Below are 22,206 nucleotides of genomic sequence, written 5' to 3'. Positions count from 1 at the left end.
GTATCTGTCGGTCACCTGGAGGCTCATCAAACGCCAGATCATCAGGCCCTAACATACATGGGCGGGGGCCCAGGAATCTGCATGTTTAACCAACCTTCCAGAGGATTCTGATGCTGCTTGTTATCCGTGACCGAGGAGCAAGTGGGCTTTTTCTGCACTGTGGGGCTGGGGTCTAAGACATGCGTGGTCTGGGAGAACAGGCTGAGTGGGTGGGACCTGGGCGTGATTGGGCTGGGCTGGATTCCTGGGCCTCCACCCTGACGTCCACTCATTCACTCACTCACTCGTTCATTCATTCATTCATTCATTCACTCACCTTTTCACTGACTCCTGCATACACTAGCCCTGCACTTTGACTTTATTGAGACCCTCCCTCTGTGTATCACCTCGACACCAGGCAAACAGAGGGGGCATGACTGTGTTCCCCTCCCCCTGAGGACCACACAATCCAGCAGCAGGAGAGGCAGCTTGGCTGAGGCTATGGAGGCAGCCAAATTCGGTTTGAATTTCTGTGCCCCTTACTGGCCGCATAAGCTTACTATAAAGTCTGACCCCTCTGTTCCAACTCGATGTCTGCAAGTCCTCTGGCACAGTGTAGACTTCCAATAACTGCCAGTATCACAATTATTAAGAGAGAAGAGGGACATGTGAGTGACTAACCATACCGAGGTGGGTATTATGCTAACAGCCTGTAGAAGTCCCAGCCCCTACCCGGCTTGGTAGGGTGTGGTTAAGGGCAAGTTTCACAGAGGAGAGAGAGTTGGGATTTGGTCTGAAGGACAAAGAGATGATCAAGCAGACGAGAGGGAAAGATATCGCAGGCAGAGGAACCTGAGTGGACAAGGCATGGAGGTGGGGATGTGGGGTTATTTAGGGTGGTTAGAGTGTGGAGTTGGGTGAGGTCTGCCTGGCTCGCAGGCTGGGCCAAAAAATAAAAGCCTTAGCATTTCACCGAAGAGGCAGACCTCAATTCTGAAGGCTGTGGGGAGCCATGGGCTAAGGCACGGTTTCTCAATCTCTGTCCATGTTTTGGGCTGGATAAGTTGTTTTGGGGGGCCTTCTGTGCATTTTAGGATATTTTTCAGCATCGCTGGTCTCTATGCATGAGATGATGGAGTATCTACCCCTGACCTCTGCAATTGTGACACCCCAAAATGCCTCCAGACATTGCCAGATGTCCTTGGGGGCAGGGGGCAAAATCACCCCTTGGTCGAGAACTTCTGCACTGGGGAGAATGACGTGGCTGCCTTATGCTCTTGAGAGCTGGCCCTAACCACACCATGAAGAACAGATTAAAGCGACAAGTGAAGGATAGAGTGCCAGTTGGGAGGCCACTGGAGAATCACAGGTGAGAAGTGGCCATGGCCAAAGCCAGGGCTGGGCTGTGGGGCAGGAGGAGAGAGGCCAGGTGATCCAGGCTGGGGCCTCATGTGAATGGGACCCCTGTGCTGTTGCTAAGTTTTATCAGATTCCCCAATGGCGGGTACAATATAGTGGGTGCCAAGGTCAAACCCTATCTTGAAGAGAGTCCTGGGCCACCCGTGCAGGTCATGCTAAGAGAGTCAATGCCAAATGGCTCACCCAGAATTTGCCGTTGCCCACCCCCAGCCTAAGTGAGATGTCAAGGTTGGAGAAGCCAAGACAAAGGATTTTGGGGACGGAGTCACCATTGTGCCCAGTGCCCACTTGGGCCTCTTGGGGAAGAAGGGGGTGCTTCCCTTTATCCGTGGGCAAGCTGGAGGGGCTACAAGGAACCACTCTGGAGCTCGATATCTCAGGAGTTTAGGGACCATAAGACTGATGGGAGGTTCTTCTCTGCTTTGTGCACTACTGAGTGCCCAGCACCCCAGGGCTGGCAACAGCAGGTGCTCGGTAAAGATTTGTGACACGAACCTTTGGCTAGGTGGGCCTGAGTGAGACAGGATTCACAGGGTGTGAACTGGGCTCCTGTTGGAGGGGATGAGTCAGCGGGACCCACTGGGTTTGAGGTGTGTAGGGGACATACATGGAGAACCATTTGCCCCTGCTTCTACCAGGTGACAACCCACTCCTGGCCTTTGGCTCTCTCTTATTGGACCAGGGAGTCCTCAAAACTGCTCCCAGGCGAGACTTGTAAGGTCCAGAAGAAATCAATCTGCGGGTTTTAGAGGCTGATGCGGTCTGAGGAGTGACAGCTGGCCGCAGCCTCGGTGAGGCCCATCTCGCACCAAGGTGGGAGCAGGTGCTTTCCCGGCCCCCTGATCAGGAGGTGGGATTTTCCATCCCCCAGGAGTCACTTCTCAGTTTCTCACTCAGCGCCTAGAAGCACCATCCTTGCTGTCTCCATCACGGGGTCGGTGGCTCAGAACAGGGGCCTCTGTACCTCTTTGGGGCAGCCTTACAGTGAGGGACCAAGTGAACAGAATGGCCTCCTGCCACTCTGCCCAACCCACCCCTGAGAAATGCCCTGTGTGCTGGGAGCAAGGACTCTCAGGGTTGGGGGAGTATGTTCTGGTCACAGAGCTGGCCCTGGCATCGAGGTTGCTACTCAGAGCGAAGCCGGGTGCAGATGGCAGCTAGAGTGGGTGCTCAGTCCTGATGCAAACTCCAGCAGAGCCAGCCCTCATGGGCCTTGGCCTGGGCCAGCCTGGCTCTGTGCCCCCACAGATTCCTGGAAGGCTTCTGTCCCAGCCTGTTTACTTGTTAGCCACCTAGACAGGAGACTCAAGAGGGAAGGCAGGGCAGGGTCTGGCTTACTGAGAAGGGCTTGAAGAATATTTAAGGATAGATGAACAGATGAATCATAGTAATAACAACTAATATGTATACAGAGCTTATTAAGTTACATATATTCTTATTTTGAAGTACACATACATATATAATGTATACTATGTGTATTATGTATCTTTCGATCTTCATAATAACTATGAGGTTGACACAGTGATTCAGACCCAGGTAGTCTGGCCCTAGCGTCCGAATAAATGATCTAGAATGGAAGTGGTTTCCCCAGAGCTAGTGTCGACTTTGTGGGATGTTCTTCCAAATTACTGCCACAGCCTGTCAGGAACGGGGAGCCATACCCCTGCGGGGGTGGGAGGGGTAGGTGGTCATAGAGCAGGTCTAGACGCACTGGCCTCGGGGGCAGCCGCGAACCTGGTGGGAGCGGGTCTCCAATGCGGGTCTCCTGCCCCTACATTGACGTAGGGGGAGGAGGCGTTAGAGGGAGGTTGAGGGATCACCGAGGGCTGGGAGCGGCTGACGCTGGAGGTGTCGCCCCAGAGCCGGGTTAGTAGAAGGGGGCCAGGTTCGGCCAGCGGGGGTGAGGGTCCAGGCATCCCGCGGTGTCCGTGTGCGTGGGCGGGGGAGGGCGGTCGCGGGACGCGGCGGAGGAGGCGTGTCCTCCAGCCCCGCCCCCGCCCCGCCCCGCCCCCGCCCCGCCCCCGCCCCTTCTAGCCCCGGCCGCCGCCGGCTTTCGCTTTCAATCGGCGGCGCGGGAGCGCAGCGGAGCGTGAGAGGAGGCGCGCGGGAGCCAGGGCGCCGGCTCGCCGATCCCCGCCCGCGCTCGGCCGCCGCCGCCGCCGCCCGTCCCCATGGCGTCCACCGCCCTCTGGGCCGCGCTGGCCGTCGGACTGCAGCTCTGGGCCGCGGGCCACGCCGTGCCCGCTCAGGTGGGTGCCTCGCGCGGCTGACGGGGAGCGCCCGCTCCGCGCGCCCCCCGGGCTGGCGCGCACCCCCGCGCCCGGTGAGCCCCGCGCCCGGTGAGCCCCGGCCGCGCCGTGGAGCTGCCGGGCTTGGCACTTTCGCGCCAGGGCGTTTGGGGATCCCAACGAAATCCCCGCCGGGCCCTGGACCTCAACGCCGTTACCCCTGCGACTGCCACGGCCAAGCCTGCCTTCCCGTGGGGCGGAGGGGCTGGTCTGTACCGGGGCGCGGGGCACCCTCTTCAGATGACTTCCTCCTCCTCGGAGCTACGGTTTTCCTCTTTCTTAGAAATACAAGGGCTGCTGGTCTGAAAGAACCAGCAGTAAGCGCCTAATAAAGACACAGTCGGACTGTGGGGCCATGTCCCCTGGCCTTTGCTCAGACTCCTTCCCCAGGGGCCACCTGGTGTGTCCAGCGGCCATTTCAGAGCCTCTTGTCTGTGGGCTCCAGGGTAATGGGGAGGAGACAGTGTCTTCAGGCCCGCCCTGGGCCGACCTCCCCTGAGGGCCTGTGTCTCAGCTCTGGGGACAGATGAGGTGAGGCAGTAGTACTTCTGGGTGGTTATCAGGGCAGACTGGTCTCTAAGGAGCTCCAGGAAAAAGGAGAGCGCTGAGACCCCAGAGCTGTTATTTCGTACTAACTGCACCCATCAGAAAAGGAAGGTAGAGGGATTGCTTGTCCTCTGCCTTTTTTGGCTGTCCCCATGATCTGATAAGGTGAGATAAGGGACTCCATTTCACAGAGAAGGAAAACAGAGGCTCAGAGAACTCATATTTCATGGAGGGGCATGGGGGGTACTCTTGCTTCAAAGGGGACATCTCTTCCTGTCCCCGAAAGCTGGGGAGGAGCCGTGCCTTCCTCCCTCTTGATTCTGCTCTGATAGACGCCTGGTATGTGCTGGCCTGTCTGGACATCTTGACCCGGGAGGAAGCTGGGAAGAGGCACTGGCTCACATAGTAATTTGAGGTGACTCAATGGCCAAGGCAGAAGACATCTTTCGAGTCCAGTTCTGGAGGGCAGAGGATGGAGGTTGTCGGATCAGAATGACTCACTAGCAGTGGGTGCCAGGGTGGGTGGGTCCTGGGTGCCCCAGAGGTTGTCCTGGAAACGAAGGTGGTCCTGGGTCAGGAGAGGCCCAGTTCTGAGAACTGAGTGTGGGCGTCACTGGCTGTGGTCCGCAGCCTGACTGCAGTGCCTCAGGTGTCATCCTGCTCTGGTGGCATGCGAGTCCCTGGGGGTGGCTGCACAGGGCTTCTCTGTGGCCTCCAGGACATCAGCCCTGAGTCGCGGAGTTGTTTGAGGGGTTTCCCTTGCATCTCTCACTTCCCTCCCCTCTTGACCAGCTCCCGCGTCATCGCGGATCCCCTCCTTCTGGGACTGTCTCCACAGCCTCCTAGGAGGTTGTCTGGCCTCTGCGCCCTCTCCCAATGATCCTCCTGGCAGCACCGCTGGGAGGACCCTCCTCAAGGTGGCGCATCTCTCGCCCTGCCTGAGGAGCCTCCTGTGGCTCCCAGTGGCTGAGGCAGAAACTCCCCCAGGGATCCCAGGCCAGAGTGAGTGAGGCGTCCAAGTCCTTGCTGCCACCTCTCTGCATCTGTACCCAACACCCTGGGAAACACATGTACCCCAAGCCGTCCCCTTTCTATGGTACACCTCTGACCCCCATCCTTCAGGGCCTTTTGCAAATGCTGCACCCTGCAGGAAAGACATTCTTCCTCCTGTTGAGGAACCCTTGTCCCTCAAGGACAGACTGCATTCTGTTTTTAAACTGGTCGTGTCTTGTTATGCAATAGATGGAAAGTTCCCTGAGGGTAGGGTCCGTGGGGTCCTCTTTCTTCTCATTATTACCAGCACAATAGCTCTAGTTTTTCAAACACCTACTAAGTGCCAGGCACTGTGTGAGGACTTTACTGTGTGAGGGATCTCGCTGGAACCGTCCTTACAGTAACTCCTACAAGGTAGATGGTGCTGTTCCCATTTAGAGATGTGGAAAATGAGGCCCGGAGAGGGTGACGCATCTCAGGATTACAGAGCTGGGGGGCGGGGTGGGAGGGATGTGAATGCATACCTGCCTGATTCCGAAGCTCCTTGCACTGTACCCTCCACGGGCCCACACCCCTGCTCTGGCCCCCAGCGGGTCCCTCACACGTGGTGGGTGCTCAGTAATGTTGGCTGTAACTAGGTCAAGCCCCAGGCCACCTGAACCAGGTGCAGGTCCAGCAGACTCGCTGGGTTGTCAGGGCTCTTGCCGCCTTTAAACACTGTATTTGCCCGTTGGTGTAGAAGGAATCATTCGTTCATGTAATCATTCATTCATTGGACAAATAAATGCCAGTAAAGCTGACAGGACAGGGGAGTGCTTGATGCCCTGTGATGGGGATGGGCAGGGCCCAGCAGTCTGGCTTTTTGTTGTTGCTGGGGAAGGGGCTGAAGGGTCTCTACCTGCTGACCTACGTACCTAGCCCTGGAAGCCTTTGAGGCAGAGGGGCTGCTGTTGCCTCCTCAGTACCCAGGGACCTGGGGCCAGCTCAGATTAGGGGAGAGGTTGGCCATTGGAGTGGAGATGGGTGATCCAGGGTATCTGCTATCCAGGGATGTCCCTTTGCGTCCTGCCTCATAGCTCAGAGGGGAACCCATGTGCTGACTGAGGATGTGGCCCGGTGGTTGGGCACTCTGTCAGAGGGCATTGGCCAGGTGGCCAGATGCCTTGATGCGGTGCCATTCACGCATTCATTCCCCCAACATTTATGGATACCTGCTCCAAGCCCAGCCAAGTGCTGGGCTCGAGGGACTCCAAGATGACCATGACCTGGCTCCAGCCTTCTAGGGGCCACACTGTCAGTGGTCAAAGACCTGGGCTTTGCCCCAAACTGCCCTTGTCACCTAAGCCAAGTTACCGAGCATCTGTTTTCCCATGTATGGATGTGGAAAGTACTTCCCACCTTGCCAAGTGGGTGTGAAAGGTGTTGGAGCAGACAAGGCTGAAAACCTGCCTGGCTTTCTATGTCAGAGAGTGGCCCTCACTGTCATCCTGGGGCCTGGTCCCGTGGGTCCTGGAGTGCTGTCCCTCCCAGGCAGGGCTGGGAGACATTTTATGGCCCCTGACCATCCAGTGCTCCCTGAAGGGAGTAGGTGGGAAGGTCGTGTGCCAACTGTTGCATGTGTGTGTGCCTGTGCACGCGCGTGGATATATGTGTGTGTCGTGTTATATTCAACTCTACATCCCAGCTTAGTGCTCAGTTGGATGCCATGCAGGCTGCTTCTCTGCTCCTCAGACGTGCCCCACACATGCCTGCTTCGAGGCCGATAGACCCTGGTCTCACTCCCTGGCTTCCCTCTGCTCAGACGAAGTCTTCTCAGAGAGGCCTCCTCTGACTGTCCTGCCTGTGAAAGCTGCCACCACGTCCTCTCACTCCCTGAGCTGCTTTGTTTTCCTCTGCAACACTTGTGACCTGTTATTTCTTCCACTTTGATTGTGTCTTCCCCGTAGGATGTACACATGGTAAAAGCAGGGACTTGTCGACTGCTGCAGACTCAGAACCTAGCACAGGACGTCTCATTCTCAGCCCTCTTGGTGTTTGGGCCATGTGGTTGTCGTGGTGGGCACAGTCCTGCACATCACAGGATATTTAGCAGCATCCCTGGCCTCCACCCACTAGATGCTAGTGACAGGCCCCCTTCAGTTGTGACAGTTAAGTGTCTCCAGATGTCACTAAATGTCCCCTGGGGGAAATTTCCCCTGGTTGAGAAGCACTAGCCTAGAACAGTGCCTGGCACGTAGCAGGCATGCAAAAAATATTGAGTAAATGTCCAAAAGTATTCATCTGACCTTTATAGTGACCCTGTTTTACAGATGAGACAGATGAGTTTGAAAAGCCAGTGGTGACAGGGCTGGGTTCCAGTCTGTCTCCCTCTCTCTGGGCTCGTGTCTCTCCTGCAGCTTAGGGGTGCTCTCCCCAAAGCGCTTGGCCCTCCACATCCCTACCCTGGTTTGTGACGGGGCCACCCACTAGCAGTGACTCAGGGCCCCAGTAGGCATGTGACTTGCCCGGAAGCAGGCAGGGAGGGAAGCTGGGGCTGAGAGTAGGGAGAGGGGTGTCACCGGAGAAACGGGAACAAAGTGGAGATGCTCTGCCTGGTTGCGGACACTCTGCCAGCCACAGAGAAGCAGGATTGATGACTTAGGGGAAGGGCTCGGGCTCAGAATCATACAGACCTCAGCACAAATCCCGTTTTGCTGTTTACAGGCTGGATGACCTTGGCAGGTCTTTCTATCTCTGTGTTCTCATCTGTGAAATGGGAATGATCCCCACCTCACTGGCTGGGTGTCAGGGTTCCAAGTACTTTATAGGCTGTGCAGCCCCCTGGCGGCGGTTTGAGCATCCGTGGCTTTGCAGGGCCTGAGCTGACGCGAGGTCCTGGGACAGTGCTTGGGCTGAGGCAGGGACCACTGTAAAATCAGAGTCTGTCTCAGAGCCCTGAGGCGTGGGTGGCAGACCGCCAGTTGCCCAGAGCTCCTGCCCAAATCCCTGAGACTAATTTCCCTCCTGCCTGGCTATGCTTCCTGCCCAGATGCTCCCTTGCTGGGCCTCTCATGCCACCTGCCCAACCGTCTGGCCTTAGAACCCGGACCTTAGAACCCGGGCGAAGGCTGTGGGTCCAGAAATTGTTACCCTGCCCCTCCCTACTCCTTTCAGTGGGCGGCAGGCGCTGTACGTCATTTGAGGTGAGCGAGGGGTACAGGTGGCACAGTATAGAGGAATCTCATGATCTCTGTGTGAAGGGGGCTGCAGAAGGCCTCAGCTTTCCTACCTGCAAGACAGGCACTGCCGACTCCAGGCTGTTTCTAAAATCCCATCCGTCTCTAACCTCTGTGATGCTGAAGGTTCTGTTTACTCGTAACCCTGAGGGGAAAGCCCCGTGGCAGCGCTTCTGTTGTCATGCTGTCCATTCCCCAGCCTCCTGACTTCTGAGACAGCAGGGCTCCAAGGCAGGAGCACTGGCCCGAGAGTCGGGAGACCGGGGTTCCCGTCTGAGCACGGTCACTGGCTCGCTGCGTGACTTTAAACATCCCTATCTATGAAACCCAACGGCACTGGGGCCAGTGCGCTCCTGGAACGTTGGAGAAAGTGTCCGCTCTGCGCGTGCTTGACAGAGGCCACAGACTGGGGGACGAGGGGGCGTCGTAGTTGCCCCAGTAAGGTGAGCCCAGCGCTCCCCGCTGTTAGCTTTTGCGCTTCCTCGCCGGTCTCCTTGCTGACTTCGGTCCCACTTCTTCGGCTGCTCTGGTTTCCTGGACTCATCACGCCTGTGGCATCGAGAACTCCTGGCTGCCCATCAGCTGGCCTCAGGCAGAGCAGGATTGTGGGTTTCCGCCTCCCCGCCCCTGAGGGCCTAGCTGGCACCTTGGGGGCCTCAGACTGTGGGCAAGTCCGTGCTGTGGGCATCCACAGGGCCTGCCGTGTGGAAACCACAGGTTCAAGGGCGCCCTGAGTGGGGGTACAGTTTCCTTGAAGAAGCCCTTTGTCACCAGTACCGGGCACGTAGCCCTACCCCGGTTCTGAGTCCCGTGGGCTTCCTTCACGGCCCGGGGCTTTGGGCAGTTGTCCTCCTCTGCTGAGCTGTTGCCTGCAGGGTGGGGACTCTGAAGCTCAGGGCCCACCCCGCTGGGGCCCACAGTCGTTTTTCCACTGTGGCGTGTTGTGAGGTCACCAGTGGTGGTGACACCACTGTGGTTTGGGGTGCACGCCCAGGAGGAGGAAGTGTCTGTTTACTGACTGGGGTCTGGAAGAGCAGATTTCCTTCTGCCCCTAGTGTGAGCAATGCTGGGGGAGAGTCCAGCGCCGGGGGCAGCTGTCCAGGAGGCCCCAGAGTCCAGCTCTGGTCTCGCATCTGCCGTGCTTTCCCGTCGACTGTGACACACGGCCCACCTTTCTGAGCCTCCATGTCATCTTAGCAGAGGAGGGGTGGAGCAGGCTCCATCCCAGATGTCACCTGTGGAGGTCTGTGATCACTACTAGGCTGTTGTCATTACTAGAACGAGCTGGCCCGCTGGCAGCTCCTTCACGCCAGGTGTGCTTCCTAGGCCTGGGTGGGCCAGCTGCCCTCAGGCTTTTGGTAGCAGACACAAGGGGGCACACGTAGGAAAGTTGGCAGTGTGGCCACGGGGCGCTGGATGCTCCAGAGGTCAGAGAACCCTCACTCTGTCTCCGGCTTCAGAGCTGGGGCCTGGGGTTGACCCAGCCACTCTGACCAGAGACAGGGCAGAAATCCCCAGGGGATTTTGTTTTGCTTTGCCCTCCAGACAGTGCTTTGCCCACCCGTCTGTTTCAGTCTGAGCTTGGCCTGCAGTGGGTATGGCTGTTGGCGGCCACAGGTTCGGGGAATTGAGTGGGCCGGAGGGTGAGAGCAGAGTGGGAAGGGATTTGGAGGCTGGCGGGCAGGTCGTCTTCCTGGCCGTTCGTGGGAGGCCTTCTCAGATGCCCGTCAGGAGAGACGCCAGAGGCTGCAAAGTGAGCGGAGCGCAGGGCTGGGAGCTGGGGGTCCGAAGCTCAGTCCCGGCTCAGCCGGCAGCTCGGGAGGGGCTTGGCCACTCTCCTCCTCCACCCCCAACCTCAGCTGCCCCCACGGGAGACTGAGATCGGCGAGCACCCTCGCTTTGCAGTCCTTTGGCCCCAAATGTTCTACAGGGGGACGTGGCGAGGGGAGTTGGTGGCTTTGGATTGGGGCTGGGGGTGGGGGTGGGAGGATGGAGTACAGCTCTGACCTGCATGTGGCCCCTGCCCAGAAGGCCCAGGTCTGGACTTGACAATGAATCTCTAGGGAAGGGCTCCCAGCACTTAGTGAGAATCCTGCCAGCATCCTGGGCACCCCTGCCTGTCCTTCCTCCTGCTGACCCACAGCCCGGCTTCTGCCTGCCACTCACAGAGGCTCCAACTTGCTCCTGGCGAGCCCGTCACCTGCTGCTCCAGTTTCCTGCTCCGGATTCACGAGCCCGATTCCTGCTCCTCCTGCCCGCCCCTGCACGCCCTCCCCACCTCATGTCATGTTCTCTCTCCCTCCCTCCCTCCCCCGCCCTCTTTCTCACCCACATCCCTTGGCTTCACTCTCCTCCTGGCCTGACTCCTTGGTCACTGCCCTCTTTTCTTGTCACCAACTGGCCCCTCTCCAGGATCTCTTCCCACAGCCCCACACAGGGGTCTTTCTAAAGGCCGAGCCTTGAAGGTGGGCAGGATTGGGGTGAGTGGATCCTAGGAGGAAGATGTGGAGGCAGGAATAGCTGAGGACGATGGCTAGACCATCCTAGCTGGAGCAGAAGGCTTGTTAGGGAAAACGATGACACGTAAGGCTCCAAGCTGTTTGGGGCCAGTTTCTGGGACTAGTACCGACTATGATTTTTGGAGTGCTCACTCAACACTGCGCGTGTCTTATCTGGATCCTCACAACAGCCCCATGGGATCTGTGCTGTCATCACTTCCATTCTACAGATGAAAAGATTGACGTTTATTAATCTCGTTTATTTAAAAAAGCTCCTTTGATGCTGCCCACTAGTAAGAGGGGCGTCTGGGTTCCAAGTTAGGCATCTTCACTCCACAGTCCATGCTTTCGGCTGCCGCATGCACCTCCTACCAGGAGCTGAGGCGGTGGGAAGCTACTGATGGTTTTTGAGCAAGAAAGTGACCAGGACAGAGTATATTAGGAAGAACACTGGCTTCAGTGGGGAGGGCAGCTGATTGCAATAGTTTGGGCAAGAGCTCTGGGCTGAGGAAGTAGCAGTGGAACAGGAAGGAAGGATTGACGGCTTTGAGGAGGAGAAGGAGGCCTTTAGGCTGGACAAAAGACCTAGGGTGGGGACAGAGGTACTCAGATGGTAGAGGTGCTGTCCCTCTCCACCCCATCCTGCAGCATGAGGCCCTTCTGGCCTCAGCCCTGCCCCAGCCCGAGCCAAGTGATCTGATTCTGGTTAACGTCAGCCTCGTGTGTTCCTGGAGCTCTTGTGGTCAGCCACAGGGTGAGCCTGGCTTTAGTCAGCCCGGCCACTGCTGGGCGGGCACGAGACCGGACAAGGCTAGCCTGGGCATCTCACGTGTGAGATGTGTTGTATCTCCACTGGCAGAGGAGCAGGATCCTTGGGGACCTGACTCTGCTGTCAGAGTACCTAGGGACCCCCGAGCTCCCCTCTGAGCTTTGGCTTTCCTCAGTGGTAGGGTGGGGATAAAAACGTCCCTCTCTGTCACTTTCCACTGGGGCTGGGATACAGTGGGAGAGTGCAGTGAGCCGAGGGCTGGAACTGACATTCAGAGGGTGCTTCGTGGGTGCCAGGCAGAGGCCTAATGCACTGCATGCACTGAGCGCCTTAGATCCTCACAGCCACCTGGGGCGGGGTACCATCACTGTCCCCATTTTATGGGAGAGGCAGTCGAGGCACAGAGGTTAAGCTCTGTGCTCAGGCTCTCAGCTCAGAGACAGAACCAGGATTCCACCCCGGGTGGTCAGGCTCCAGAGCTCGGTGCTGAAAACCACCACCCAGATGTATTATTGGTGGCCACAGCAGCTGTGAGGGGCCCTTATCTGAAAGCTGCCCCCAGTCTCCCTCCGTTAGAGACGCCTCCCCCTCTCTTTATTAGCCCATTTCCTGCCCAGTTCTCATGCTAGCCCCAACTCATTTCAACTCATGGAAATTAAAACGTTTGCTTCTGTTCAACAATTCAGCATCTGTTAGGTACCTGCTTCGGGCCATGCACTGAGCTGCGTGTAGGACGATGAGTAATAAAAACCCTACAAGTAACGCTCAGCTCTTACTACCGGCCAGCACGGTGCCGAGCACTTGACACAAGTTGACTCAGTGAATCATAACAGCCCTATGTGGGGGTCCCTATTTTATAGATGACAAAGCTGAGACTGGTGAATGGCACAACTCGGAGTACAACCTGGGTGTCTGGCTCAGCTCACACTAGCGTATGTAGAGGGGGACATAGTCCCTGCCCTAATGGGGTGACACAAGAAAACAACCAAAAAGTGGTCTGGGCTGTATAGAGATATACTCGGGTTGTTCTTGGGACTCCCAGGAGGGACCTCTGACCCCATCTGGAGGCTCAGAGGTTTCCTTGAGATGATGGTGGAGAGAGAAGGCTTTTGAAAGAAGCTGGAGTGAGCCCTGCAAGGGAGTGGGGCAGAGGGACAAGCGGGAGCAAAGGCGTAGAGGAGAGTGAGGAGCCGGGTGCTGGGCTGTATGAGACGCGGTGATGGTGATGATGCAGGGTGAGGTGAAGACGGGGTGGGAGATGCTGGCAGGCGGGGCATCAAGGACAGTGGCAGCTTTTAAGCAGGGCCAGACTTGGATGTAGGAAGGTGGCTTCAGGTCCACCTGGAAAGGCTGGGGACCAAGAGTAAGGACGCTGAGCTGGCAGGAGATGCCGAGGGTGGGGGATGTGGGAGCCTTGGGAGCCTGAGGAGGTGACAGCGACAGGCCTTGGGAGAATGGAAGGATTGGGGCGTTCTCTGCAAGGAGACTGAGGGTTCCCTGGGGGCAGGCACCACGCCCTGGAGTCTTTGTGTCCCGGCACTTAGCAAAGAGCCACTTAGCAAAGAGCCGTGTGTTAAGTACCGGATACCAACCCAGGCTTCCTGTCTGCCCCCGGCTCACTTCTAAAGCCGACATCACAGGGAGCAGGACGGGAGTGGGATGTGTCACCCCTGTGCCACCGCCTGTGATGTGGTTGGTCCTTCCTGACGCAGATGCTGAACCTCTCCGTGACGGCAGACGAGCCTGGCCCTGGCTTCGTCACTATGTCGCCCTGGCCTGATGTGGCTGCACCCCACAGTACGTGGGGCTCCCACAAACCCCCTAAGATGGAGGCCCTAACGACTCTGCCGCTTCCCACCATGCCTCGGGGTTCCGAGGACCTGCCATGCAAATGAAGTGGTTTCTCTATTGCTTGAAGGCAGTTTCCACCTGTGTAGGGGACCCTGGTTCTTGGGCAGACACCTCTGTCCCTCCCCACAGCTGCGGCGTCTGCCCCTGGGACCCTGGAGATCCGGTAGCCTGGGAGAGCCACTGACCCCCACCTGCACCTTGCTCACTGTGTGTTCTCAGAGGACTCGCTCCCCATCATCACAGGGCATAAAATTGTCCGAGGACACAGAGGCAGGCGTACCTATGAGTAGCTCCTGTCTGCCGCTTGCTGGCTACGTGGACTCGGACACGATGTCAAATCTCTGGAACTGTTTCTGTGTCTCTGAAAATGGGGTCATACTGACCTCGTTGAGTGGGTGCAGGGACAGGAGAGAATGCATGCTTGTGAGCAGGCCCAGCACTGTGCATGCAGCAGGCCCTTCTTCTGGGTCTGGACGGTCTCTGTTCGTCTCTCTGGCTCTGAGCGAAGGCTGCATTTGAGAGGTGCACTACTCCCCGAAGCCTGAAGCTTCTCCCTGTGGTGTCCTTCCCACCTTGTCCCCTCCCTGCTCTCAGCTGGCTGTCAGCGGAATCCCTGCCCAGGGCGCTCCCTGGTGAGGCTGGGAGTGTGACCCCTCCCATGGGTATTGGCGTCTAAAGGGAGTCTCCAGAAAACGAAAAAGCCTCGAAGATCCCAAAGATCTCGCGAACGGTGGCAAGCAAAGGACAGGGCACCTTAGTCTTAGTGCTTTCAGTGACACCATCTTGATGGCGGCCACTTCTTCCTCCTTTCCCAGGCCTGCCCTTCTTTGTCTTCCTCTCTCTCACTGTCTATTTATAAATAGGAGAAGGGACTGCAGGCCCCCACCTTGGGGTACATGCCGGGTCTCGCTCTGGGCAGGAAGTCAGCTGGTGCAGCGTTGCCCAATTCCCAAGAGACAGACTTTAAGATCAGAGACCTGCGTGGCCTTGGCTCTGGCCCTCACGGTGAACTGGTCTCCTCCAGCCCTCCTCCTGCTAGCTGTGGTTTCTGCTTCTCCAGGGACGGAGTCGGGAAGGGAGGGAGCAGCAGGCAGGAAAAGTCTTGCCTGACTCACCGAGTGATCCTCGTCCGGCTGGAGTCCGCTCCTGGCAGGCCTCTGAGGCTTGCATTCTGTCAGAGACTCACAGCCATGTTGCTCTTTCTTACCCTGGACACTGTGTCCTCTGGCCACTCACCTAGACTCTTTATTTCGGGATCCTATCACTTCTCCAGGTGTTCCTCTTCAGTAAAACCCCTTTGAGACAACCTGGAGCCACTACCCTAGGAAGCCCACATCCAGCCTATGAGAATCTCCCCCTCTCTCTGCTCCAATGATGCCCCCACCCCACTGTCATAGTAGCTGGCCTGCCATGGTCTCCTGACTTTAGGCTTCTCAAGAAATTGGTGGGGGGCCAACCTGTGGGTGACCCCATAACTCCAAGGGTCACAGATCAACTTCCCCACCCTTGCCCCCTCCTTTGCAAGACCCACACAGGCCATCTAGTACCTCACTAGGACCAGGCACCTTGCTGCCCAGGGTCTTGTCCTCGCCTAGCCTGTTCTCAGCCCAGACCAGGATGGGAGGAGCCCAGTTCTAATATTCCTTCTGACACAAGTCTACAGCTCAGGGCCTTTACACACCCTCAGAGTGTCCCCATGGGTCCCCTGGGAGTCTGGGAGAAGACGGTGGACCCAAGTGAACACCCTCTGCTTTTGCTCCTACAAAACCCCAGGAGGCGGCAGGGCAAGGCTTTATGTTGCCATTTTACGGGTGACAGTGTTGAGTCTAGGAGAAAGTAAATGATGTCCCCAGGTCCCCTCGGACCAGCACATGCACCTGGATACTTAACCCAAGTCTAATGTTCTTCTTTGAGGCATGTGTGTAACTGGGGGCACAGACGTGTCTGGCTGCTTTCCTCCCAGGAGCCACCTGCTCAGACTACTCTCACCCCACGAGAGGGGATGAGGGGCAGAGGCTGGGGCTTGGATGCCCCAGCCCACACCCACCTTCAGCCTAGGCTTGCACCCCAGCCCCCGCCTCCCATCTCATTCAGTTTTTCCACCTCTCAAGTGGGTGGGCCACCCACCCACCCCATATTTCTGAGGTCTTGGGAGGGGCTGAGCTTTTTGACACCCATCTTTAAGAAGCCAGAGCTGGAGGACTGGTCAAGATGGCTTAGGCAGGGGTCTCCAACCTCTGGGGTTGTGGACCAGTACTGGTCCATGTTCTGTTAGGAACTGGGCCTCACAGTAGGAGGTGAGCAGCAGGCAAATTAAGCTTCATCTGTATTTGCAGCTGCTCCCCAGCACTAGCATTACCACCTCAGCTCCACCTCAGATCATCAGGCATTAGATTCTCATAGGAGCCCTGGTGCCTGGTGCCAAAAAGGTTGGGGACCGCTGTCATAGAGGGTAGAGGCTTTGTACATCTCTTGTGACCACACAAAAATGTGACAAAGCCATGGAGCAAATATCAAGTAGAGTGACCTGGGGTCTGGATGAACAGAATCCCTACAACTAGGGAGAGAAATAAGAAATCACCTTGGAACAGTAGGAGGAGGCGGAGATGCAAGGCTGCCTGATCCCACACAGGCTGAGTGACACAGTGGCCACAGCACCTGCGGCCAGCAGGTGCAGATGTTCCTCTTAAAGGGACCACTACCAGATTGTTGTGGTGACAGACTCGCTCTTTCTGAGCTCCAGCACTGAGGCGGCTGCTCAGGAGGCGCCAGGGACATTATGAGGGGATGCTGAGTTGTCAGGCTTTGGGGCGAGGGCTGGAGTGGGGGCTTTCTCCCAGACAGAAGTGCCGGTGGTATCCATGGTTCCTTTGTTGAGCCCTCCCCGCTCCCCGTGTGCAGACGCAGGCACCGCCGTAGCTGAGACATCATCAAACTGGATAACAGAGGTCGCTCTGCCCAGAAGATTCCCCGAAACTCTGCTGCTCCTCACTCGCAGCCCCACCCAAGCCATATCCAGTGGTGTCCTTGGAGTGCCCTGTGCCCCTTACTGAGCAGCTCCAAGCCCTGCACTGGCAGCAGCTGGCCTTGGTTTCTGGCATGGCCTCTTGAGGAAACTATAAGCACAGCACAGGTGGTAGCCATGGGTGGATTGCTTGCTGACTCTTACCAGGTGGTCCTGGAAGAGCACAGGCTGGGGCTGAACTTGGCCTGCAGCTGGACCCCTCTCAAGACTGTGCCACGGGGTCCCACAGAACACTTACTACACAACGCCATGCCACTAAGACCGGGAGACTTAGGAGCTTTCCCTAGTACCTAGAAAGAAACAAGAAAAGGAAGCCAAAATGAGGAGACAAAGAAGCATGTCCCACATGAAAGAAAAAAAACAGCTCCAGAAAAAGATCTAAACAAAGTGGAGTCAAGCAATCTACCAGATGCAGAGTTCAAAACACTGGTCATAAGGATGCTTAAGAAACTTAGGGGAAGAGTAAATGAACTCAGTGAGAACTTTAACAGAGATGAAAAACGTAAAAACAGAGATGGAAACTATAAAAGGAAACCAGTCAGAAATGAAGACTACAGTATCTGAGATGAAGAGGACATTAGAGGGAATCAACAGAGTAGAGGAAACAGAATATCGAATTACTGATAGAGGATGGGGTAGCAGAAGACACTGAATCAGAATAGCAGCAAGGAAAAAGAATGCAAAAAATGAAGAGAATTTAAGGAGCTTCTGGGACAACATCAAGCATAATAACATTCACATCATAGGGGTACCAGAAGGAGAAGAGAGAGCAGGAAATGAAAAACCTATTTGAAGAAATAATGATGGACAACTTCACTAACCTGGGGAAGGAAATAGATGTACAGGCCCAGGAAGCTCAGAGAGTCCCCAAAAAGATGAGCCCAAAGAGGTCCACACCAAGACACCTCATAATTAAAATGCCAAATGTTAAGTACAAAGAGAATCTTAAAAGCAGCAAGGGAAAAGCAGTTAGTTACCTACAAGGGAGCTCCCATAAGACTGGCAGCTGATTTCTCAAAAGAAGCTTCGTAGGACAGAAGGGCTTGACACAAAATACTCAAAGTAATGAAAACTCAGGATCTACCACCAAGACAACTTCATCCAGCAAAGCTATCATTTAGAGTCGAAGGACAGATAAAAAGCTTCCCAGATACGAAAAAGCTAAAGGAGATCATCACCACCAAGCCAGTGTTACAGGAAATGTTGGAGGGACTTCTTTAAGAAGAAGAAAAATTACGTATCAAAAATATGAATGAAGAGTGGCAATAACTACATATCTATCGACAAGTACTTCAGATGAAAAAGAAGTAAGTGCTGTAATCAAAAGATGAGTGGATAAGAAAACAAGCCCCCTACATATGTTGCCTACAAGAGACTCACTTCAGATGGAAAGACACAGACTAAAAGTAAAGGGATGGAAAAGAATATCACATGATGGACCCAGAGGGTGGTGTGCTGAATGGAGTTAAGTCAGAGAAAGACAGATGCCATGGGATTCCACATCTACGTGGAGTCTAGAGAACAAAATAAACAAAAAAGCAGAAACAAACTCATAGATACAGAGAACGTTTTCAGGGTTACCAGATTGGAGGGGGATCAGGGAGTTGGTGAGAAAGGGGGAGGGGATTAAGAAGTACAGATGGGTCGTTACAAAATAGTCATGGGGATATAAAGTATAGCATAAGGAATATAGTCAATAATGTTATAATAAATTCGTACGGGGCAGAGGGATACGAGATTTATTGGGATGATCACTGTGAGTTATATAGATCTCAAATTACTATGCCGTACACCTGACATTAATATCATATTGTATGAAAACTATAAAATAAAACAATATTACTAAAAAAAGAGAAATACAGGTTACAAATATTCTATATAAAATTATCTCTGCTATTTAAAATAAAAATTATCTCTGCCAAAAAAACAAAAACAAAAACAAAAAGCCGCCGCCAAAGCTAGAAAGGGCTTAGAGCACCAACCAGGCCCCCACCACCGTTTTGCAGATGAGGAAACTGAGTCACAGAGAAGCCAGTTACCACCCACAGTAGAGGGAGTGCCTGAGTGGTGGGAGGGAAGACCTTGGGGGTGGGTCTGGGGGGTTGAAGTCTAGTCTTTCTGGGGTGGGGGAGACACAGGCGTCACCTTGATGCTTGGGAAAAACTGGGTCAGGTGAGGAGGTCTCGTAGAGGCTCGGTATTGTTGAGTGAGTGGGGACAGTCGTGGTACTGACCTTCCCAGTGCTGGGATGAGGACTCACACGGTGATGCGTGTAAACGACCCTGCAGGGTGCCTAGTTGGCTTGGAGCGAACTCCCCGGACAAGGTGCTGCCACCGTTTCTGTCCCCTAGCTCTCTCCCAGACACCCTGGCCTCCCTGGGGTGCCCGGAACATGCCGAGCACGTTCTCCCTGTTGCTCCTGACCCCACCTTGCTCTTCCTTTTTCTCTGGGCCCCCACCGTCACCTCACATTTTTCTTCTGTGTGTGACTGAGTCTCCCCCACAGGGCGGGGACTTGGATGCGTTGGAGGCGGTCTGCCCAGCACCTGGAACAGCAGGTGCTCAGTACGTTGAATGAATGAACAAATGAATGAACATTTCCACCTTCGCCCCTGATTCTCTCCACCATTAAATGGGAGGTCTTCCGAGACATCTAAGGTTCCTGCCGGCCCTGAGCTGCCGCGCATCAATCCTAACCCCCACTCTGGGGCCTCGGCTCCCTCTTCATCGGCTCCCATGCATCCTTCTAGCTGCCGATCAGCGGGGCCAACCCTCTCTGCTCACAGACTCCTGCCTTTGAGCTTTTGCTGCCCCTGCTCCTTCCTGCCCAGGAGCTGCCAGCCAGAGGATGGGCTCTGTCAGGAGCCCGGGGACACAGGCAGTTCTGGGAAGAGCTGGGTCTTAGGTGCTGAAAGTCACTGCCTTCTGCAGAAGAGGGGATCATTCTGAGGTTCCTGGTGGTCTCCTGGCAGTCCAGGTCAGAGCTGAGGTCAGAGGCTGTTGGCTCGAGGCCGAGAGGGGTCCCCAGCATTGTATGCATGCGCGCGCGCACACGTGCGCGTGCGTGTGTGTGTGTGTGTAAGAGAGAGAGCCTGAGTGAGAGAGAGAGCATGTGTGTCCATGTGAGCCAGTGCCTCAGTCCCTGCTTAGCACGGAAGTGGATAAATGGGAGCTGGTGACATGGCAGTGACTCAGGGCAGATCCCAGGAGCTGGCTCCTTCGGCTGCCCTGAGGAAGGAGCCAACGATTTCTCCAGTGGGACCAGGGCGAGAGTCACATTCCTGCTCCGCCCTCTCCTTGCACGATGAACTCAGACAAGCAACCTGATCTCCCTGAGCTGTGAAATGGGCACAAGCCCGCCTGCTTTGGGGGGCTGAAGTGGGATTCTGTAAAGTGCCCGCAGCCTTGCCTGGCACATAGTAGGTGCTTAACGAATGTCCCATTGTGTTCCTTCCTCCCTGAAGGGCTGCAGCTGAGAACCTGGAGGAGTGATGAGGTCACGTGGTGGGAGGGGGTGCTGAGTTTCTGGGAGCCAGGTCCCGGGCCCGGCCTCCCAGGGTTTGCAGAGAAGGGAGGCAGCTTTGGGGGCAGCAAGGAGGACAGCTCTTCGGGGGTAGCCTTGAGCACGTCCTGTCACCTCTCTGAGCATCTCCGAAATGTTGGTGAGGAGCCTCTATGAGACTGGATCATGCTCGCACAGCCACCCCCGGGGCGCGGTGGGTGCTGGGTGCACATTAGCTGCTCCTGACTGCAGGCGTCTCCCATGGTAGGAAGACGAGGCCCATGTGGAGGAGAGGAAATGGGGCCACAGCCCTCATCTGGAGGCATCTCTGAGGTCCGGGTGGGTGAGGGGCGGGCCCTGAGGGCCTCCTCGTGCACAGTGTTCCATCAGCTGCCACCAACCCTGGAATGGCCCAGAGCCTTTGGGAGACCAGGGAGTGGCTTTGCTTCTTTCTGTTTCCATTTCCTCGTTTGTGAATGGACACAATCAGACCTGCCTCGTAAATTGGATGTTAGATGGTCCTTTCTCCCTCCCTCCCTCCCTCCCTTCCTTCTCTCCCTCCTTCCTTTCACTTATCATCTCTCTACCTACCCATCTACCTATCTGTTTGTCTATTTTTCTATCTATCCATCCATCATCCACCTTCCTATCACCTGTCTTCTCCAGCCCCACTTGCCCCCCTGTTAAACAGGTGGCTGACGCTCATCAGTGACTTCCAAGTGTACTCCTGGGGACCCTGGTTTGTAGGCTCGGGTCTTCTAAACATGCTGAGTGAATCAGCTTCTATCCAATGTGGTTCCTCATTTAAAAATGTCAGTCATCACTCTCTGTGGATGGGTGGGTGGTGCGTGCATCTGAGTCTCCCCCACACCAGCCAAAGGAACTGGAAGCTTCCGTAGCCCCACGTTTCCCAGAGGCTGCTGGCCATGTGCTGGGGACCTCCAGGAACCCTCAGCCTGTGTGGCCCCTGTGGTGACCTGAGGCCCAGCTCCCAGGGCTGTGCTTCCACTGGGCCTCTGCTCTGGGGAGCCCTGCAGTGGCGGGAGTGACCTTTTGTCCCGCTCGGCTGAGGGGCTTTCTGTTCCTCATTGTTTAGCCATGCATGACAGGCTGGAGCCTAATTCAAGAGGATAAACAGGCCTAGAAATTGCTCAAGGGAGGGCTGACCCCCACCTCAGAGCAGCAGGAGGAAGTGAAGGGAAAGGCCTTCAGAGCAAGACAGGGAGAGACCCTGAGGGGAGGCTTCGGAAAGGCACTGGGCAGTGGCCTGGGGGCCGTGGGGGTCGAGCTCCGGCCTTTGTCCAGGAATCCTTGGCCTGCGGGTGGAGAGAGAACAAACTTGGCCAAGGCAATGCCCTTTCCCATCAAGCCTTTGGGCCCTGACAGGAAATCCTCCCCAAGCGGGGCAGGCCCTCCTCTGCTGCCCCTCAGGGGCTGTCCTGGGAGGCCAGAGTTTCTCTCCCCACCGGGAGCCCCCCTGGCCCTGTGGTTCTCAGGCCCCATGTAAGTGAGGGGCTCCCTTGATTACTGTGGGCGCACTCGCGGGGATGCGGGGCATGAGGTGACCTGTGTCGGCCGCCCTGCGCGGCCCCTCCCTGTCCTCCTGCGTGCTGTCTGAGGGGGGGCAGCAGCAGAGTGCGGAGACACAGCCTCACTTCCCTTAGGGAAGCCGCACAGCGGCAGCCTGCAGGGCAGGCCCATTTTGGGGGCCTTGGGGGGATAGTTGGGTCCGCCCCTGCAGCGCCTGCGAAGGAAGATGCAGAAGGTACACTTTCTCAGGACCCCTGCTGCGCCTGTCACCCAGGCGCCTGGGAGCCTGCTCCGGGACCAGACGGGTGGAGTGCACGTGCCGTGTGCACGCGTGTGCTGTGTGCACGCGTGTGCAGCCATGGGCACGCGAGCTTATTGTCCAGGCCGGAATGCCAGTTACTTTTTTAGACTCTTAGGTTATGCAGAATGGATCCCACCTCCCTTGCCAGCCCCCTGCATCTCTCCAGCGCCCTCGCTGGAGCTGACTTCCTGGGGTTTGGCCCTGGGCTTGGGCTGGGAGTGGGCAAAGGGCTCAGGGGCGGCCAGCATGGTGCGTGCTCCATGGTTGCGCCTCATGGCCCTAGTGCAGGG

The 22,206-nt window shown here is 56.3% G+C and overlaps 1 protein-coding gene across 1 annotated transcript in view; it reads left to right on the top strand.

Moving 5' to 3' along the window:
* The first annotated feature begins 3,488 nt into the window (after positions 1 to 3,488).
* TNFRSF1B (TNF receptor superfamily member 1B) overlaps positions 3,489 to 22,206 on the top strand; it is a 36,137-nt gene continuing 17,419 nt past the window's right edge. Inside the window, exon 1 of the mRNA XM_039842187.1 lies at positions 3,489 to 3,647. Within this exon, the coding sequence (XP_039698121.1) occupies positions 3,570 to 3,647 (78 nt within the window). The 5' untranslated portion in view covers positions 3,489 to 3,569. The remainder of the gene's footprint in view (positions 3,648 to 22,206) is intronic.

This window comes from Pteropus medius, unplaced genomic scaffold (assembly GCF_902729225.1).
Source record: "Pteropus medius unplaced genomic scaffold, Ma_sr-lr_union100, whole genome shotgun sequence".
Taxonomy (NCBI): Eukaryota; Metazoa; Chordata; class Mammalia; order Chiroptera; family Pteropodidae; genus Pteropus; species Pteropus medius.
This window is presented reverse-complemented; position numbering and strand designations above follow the sequence as displayed.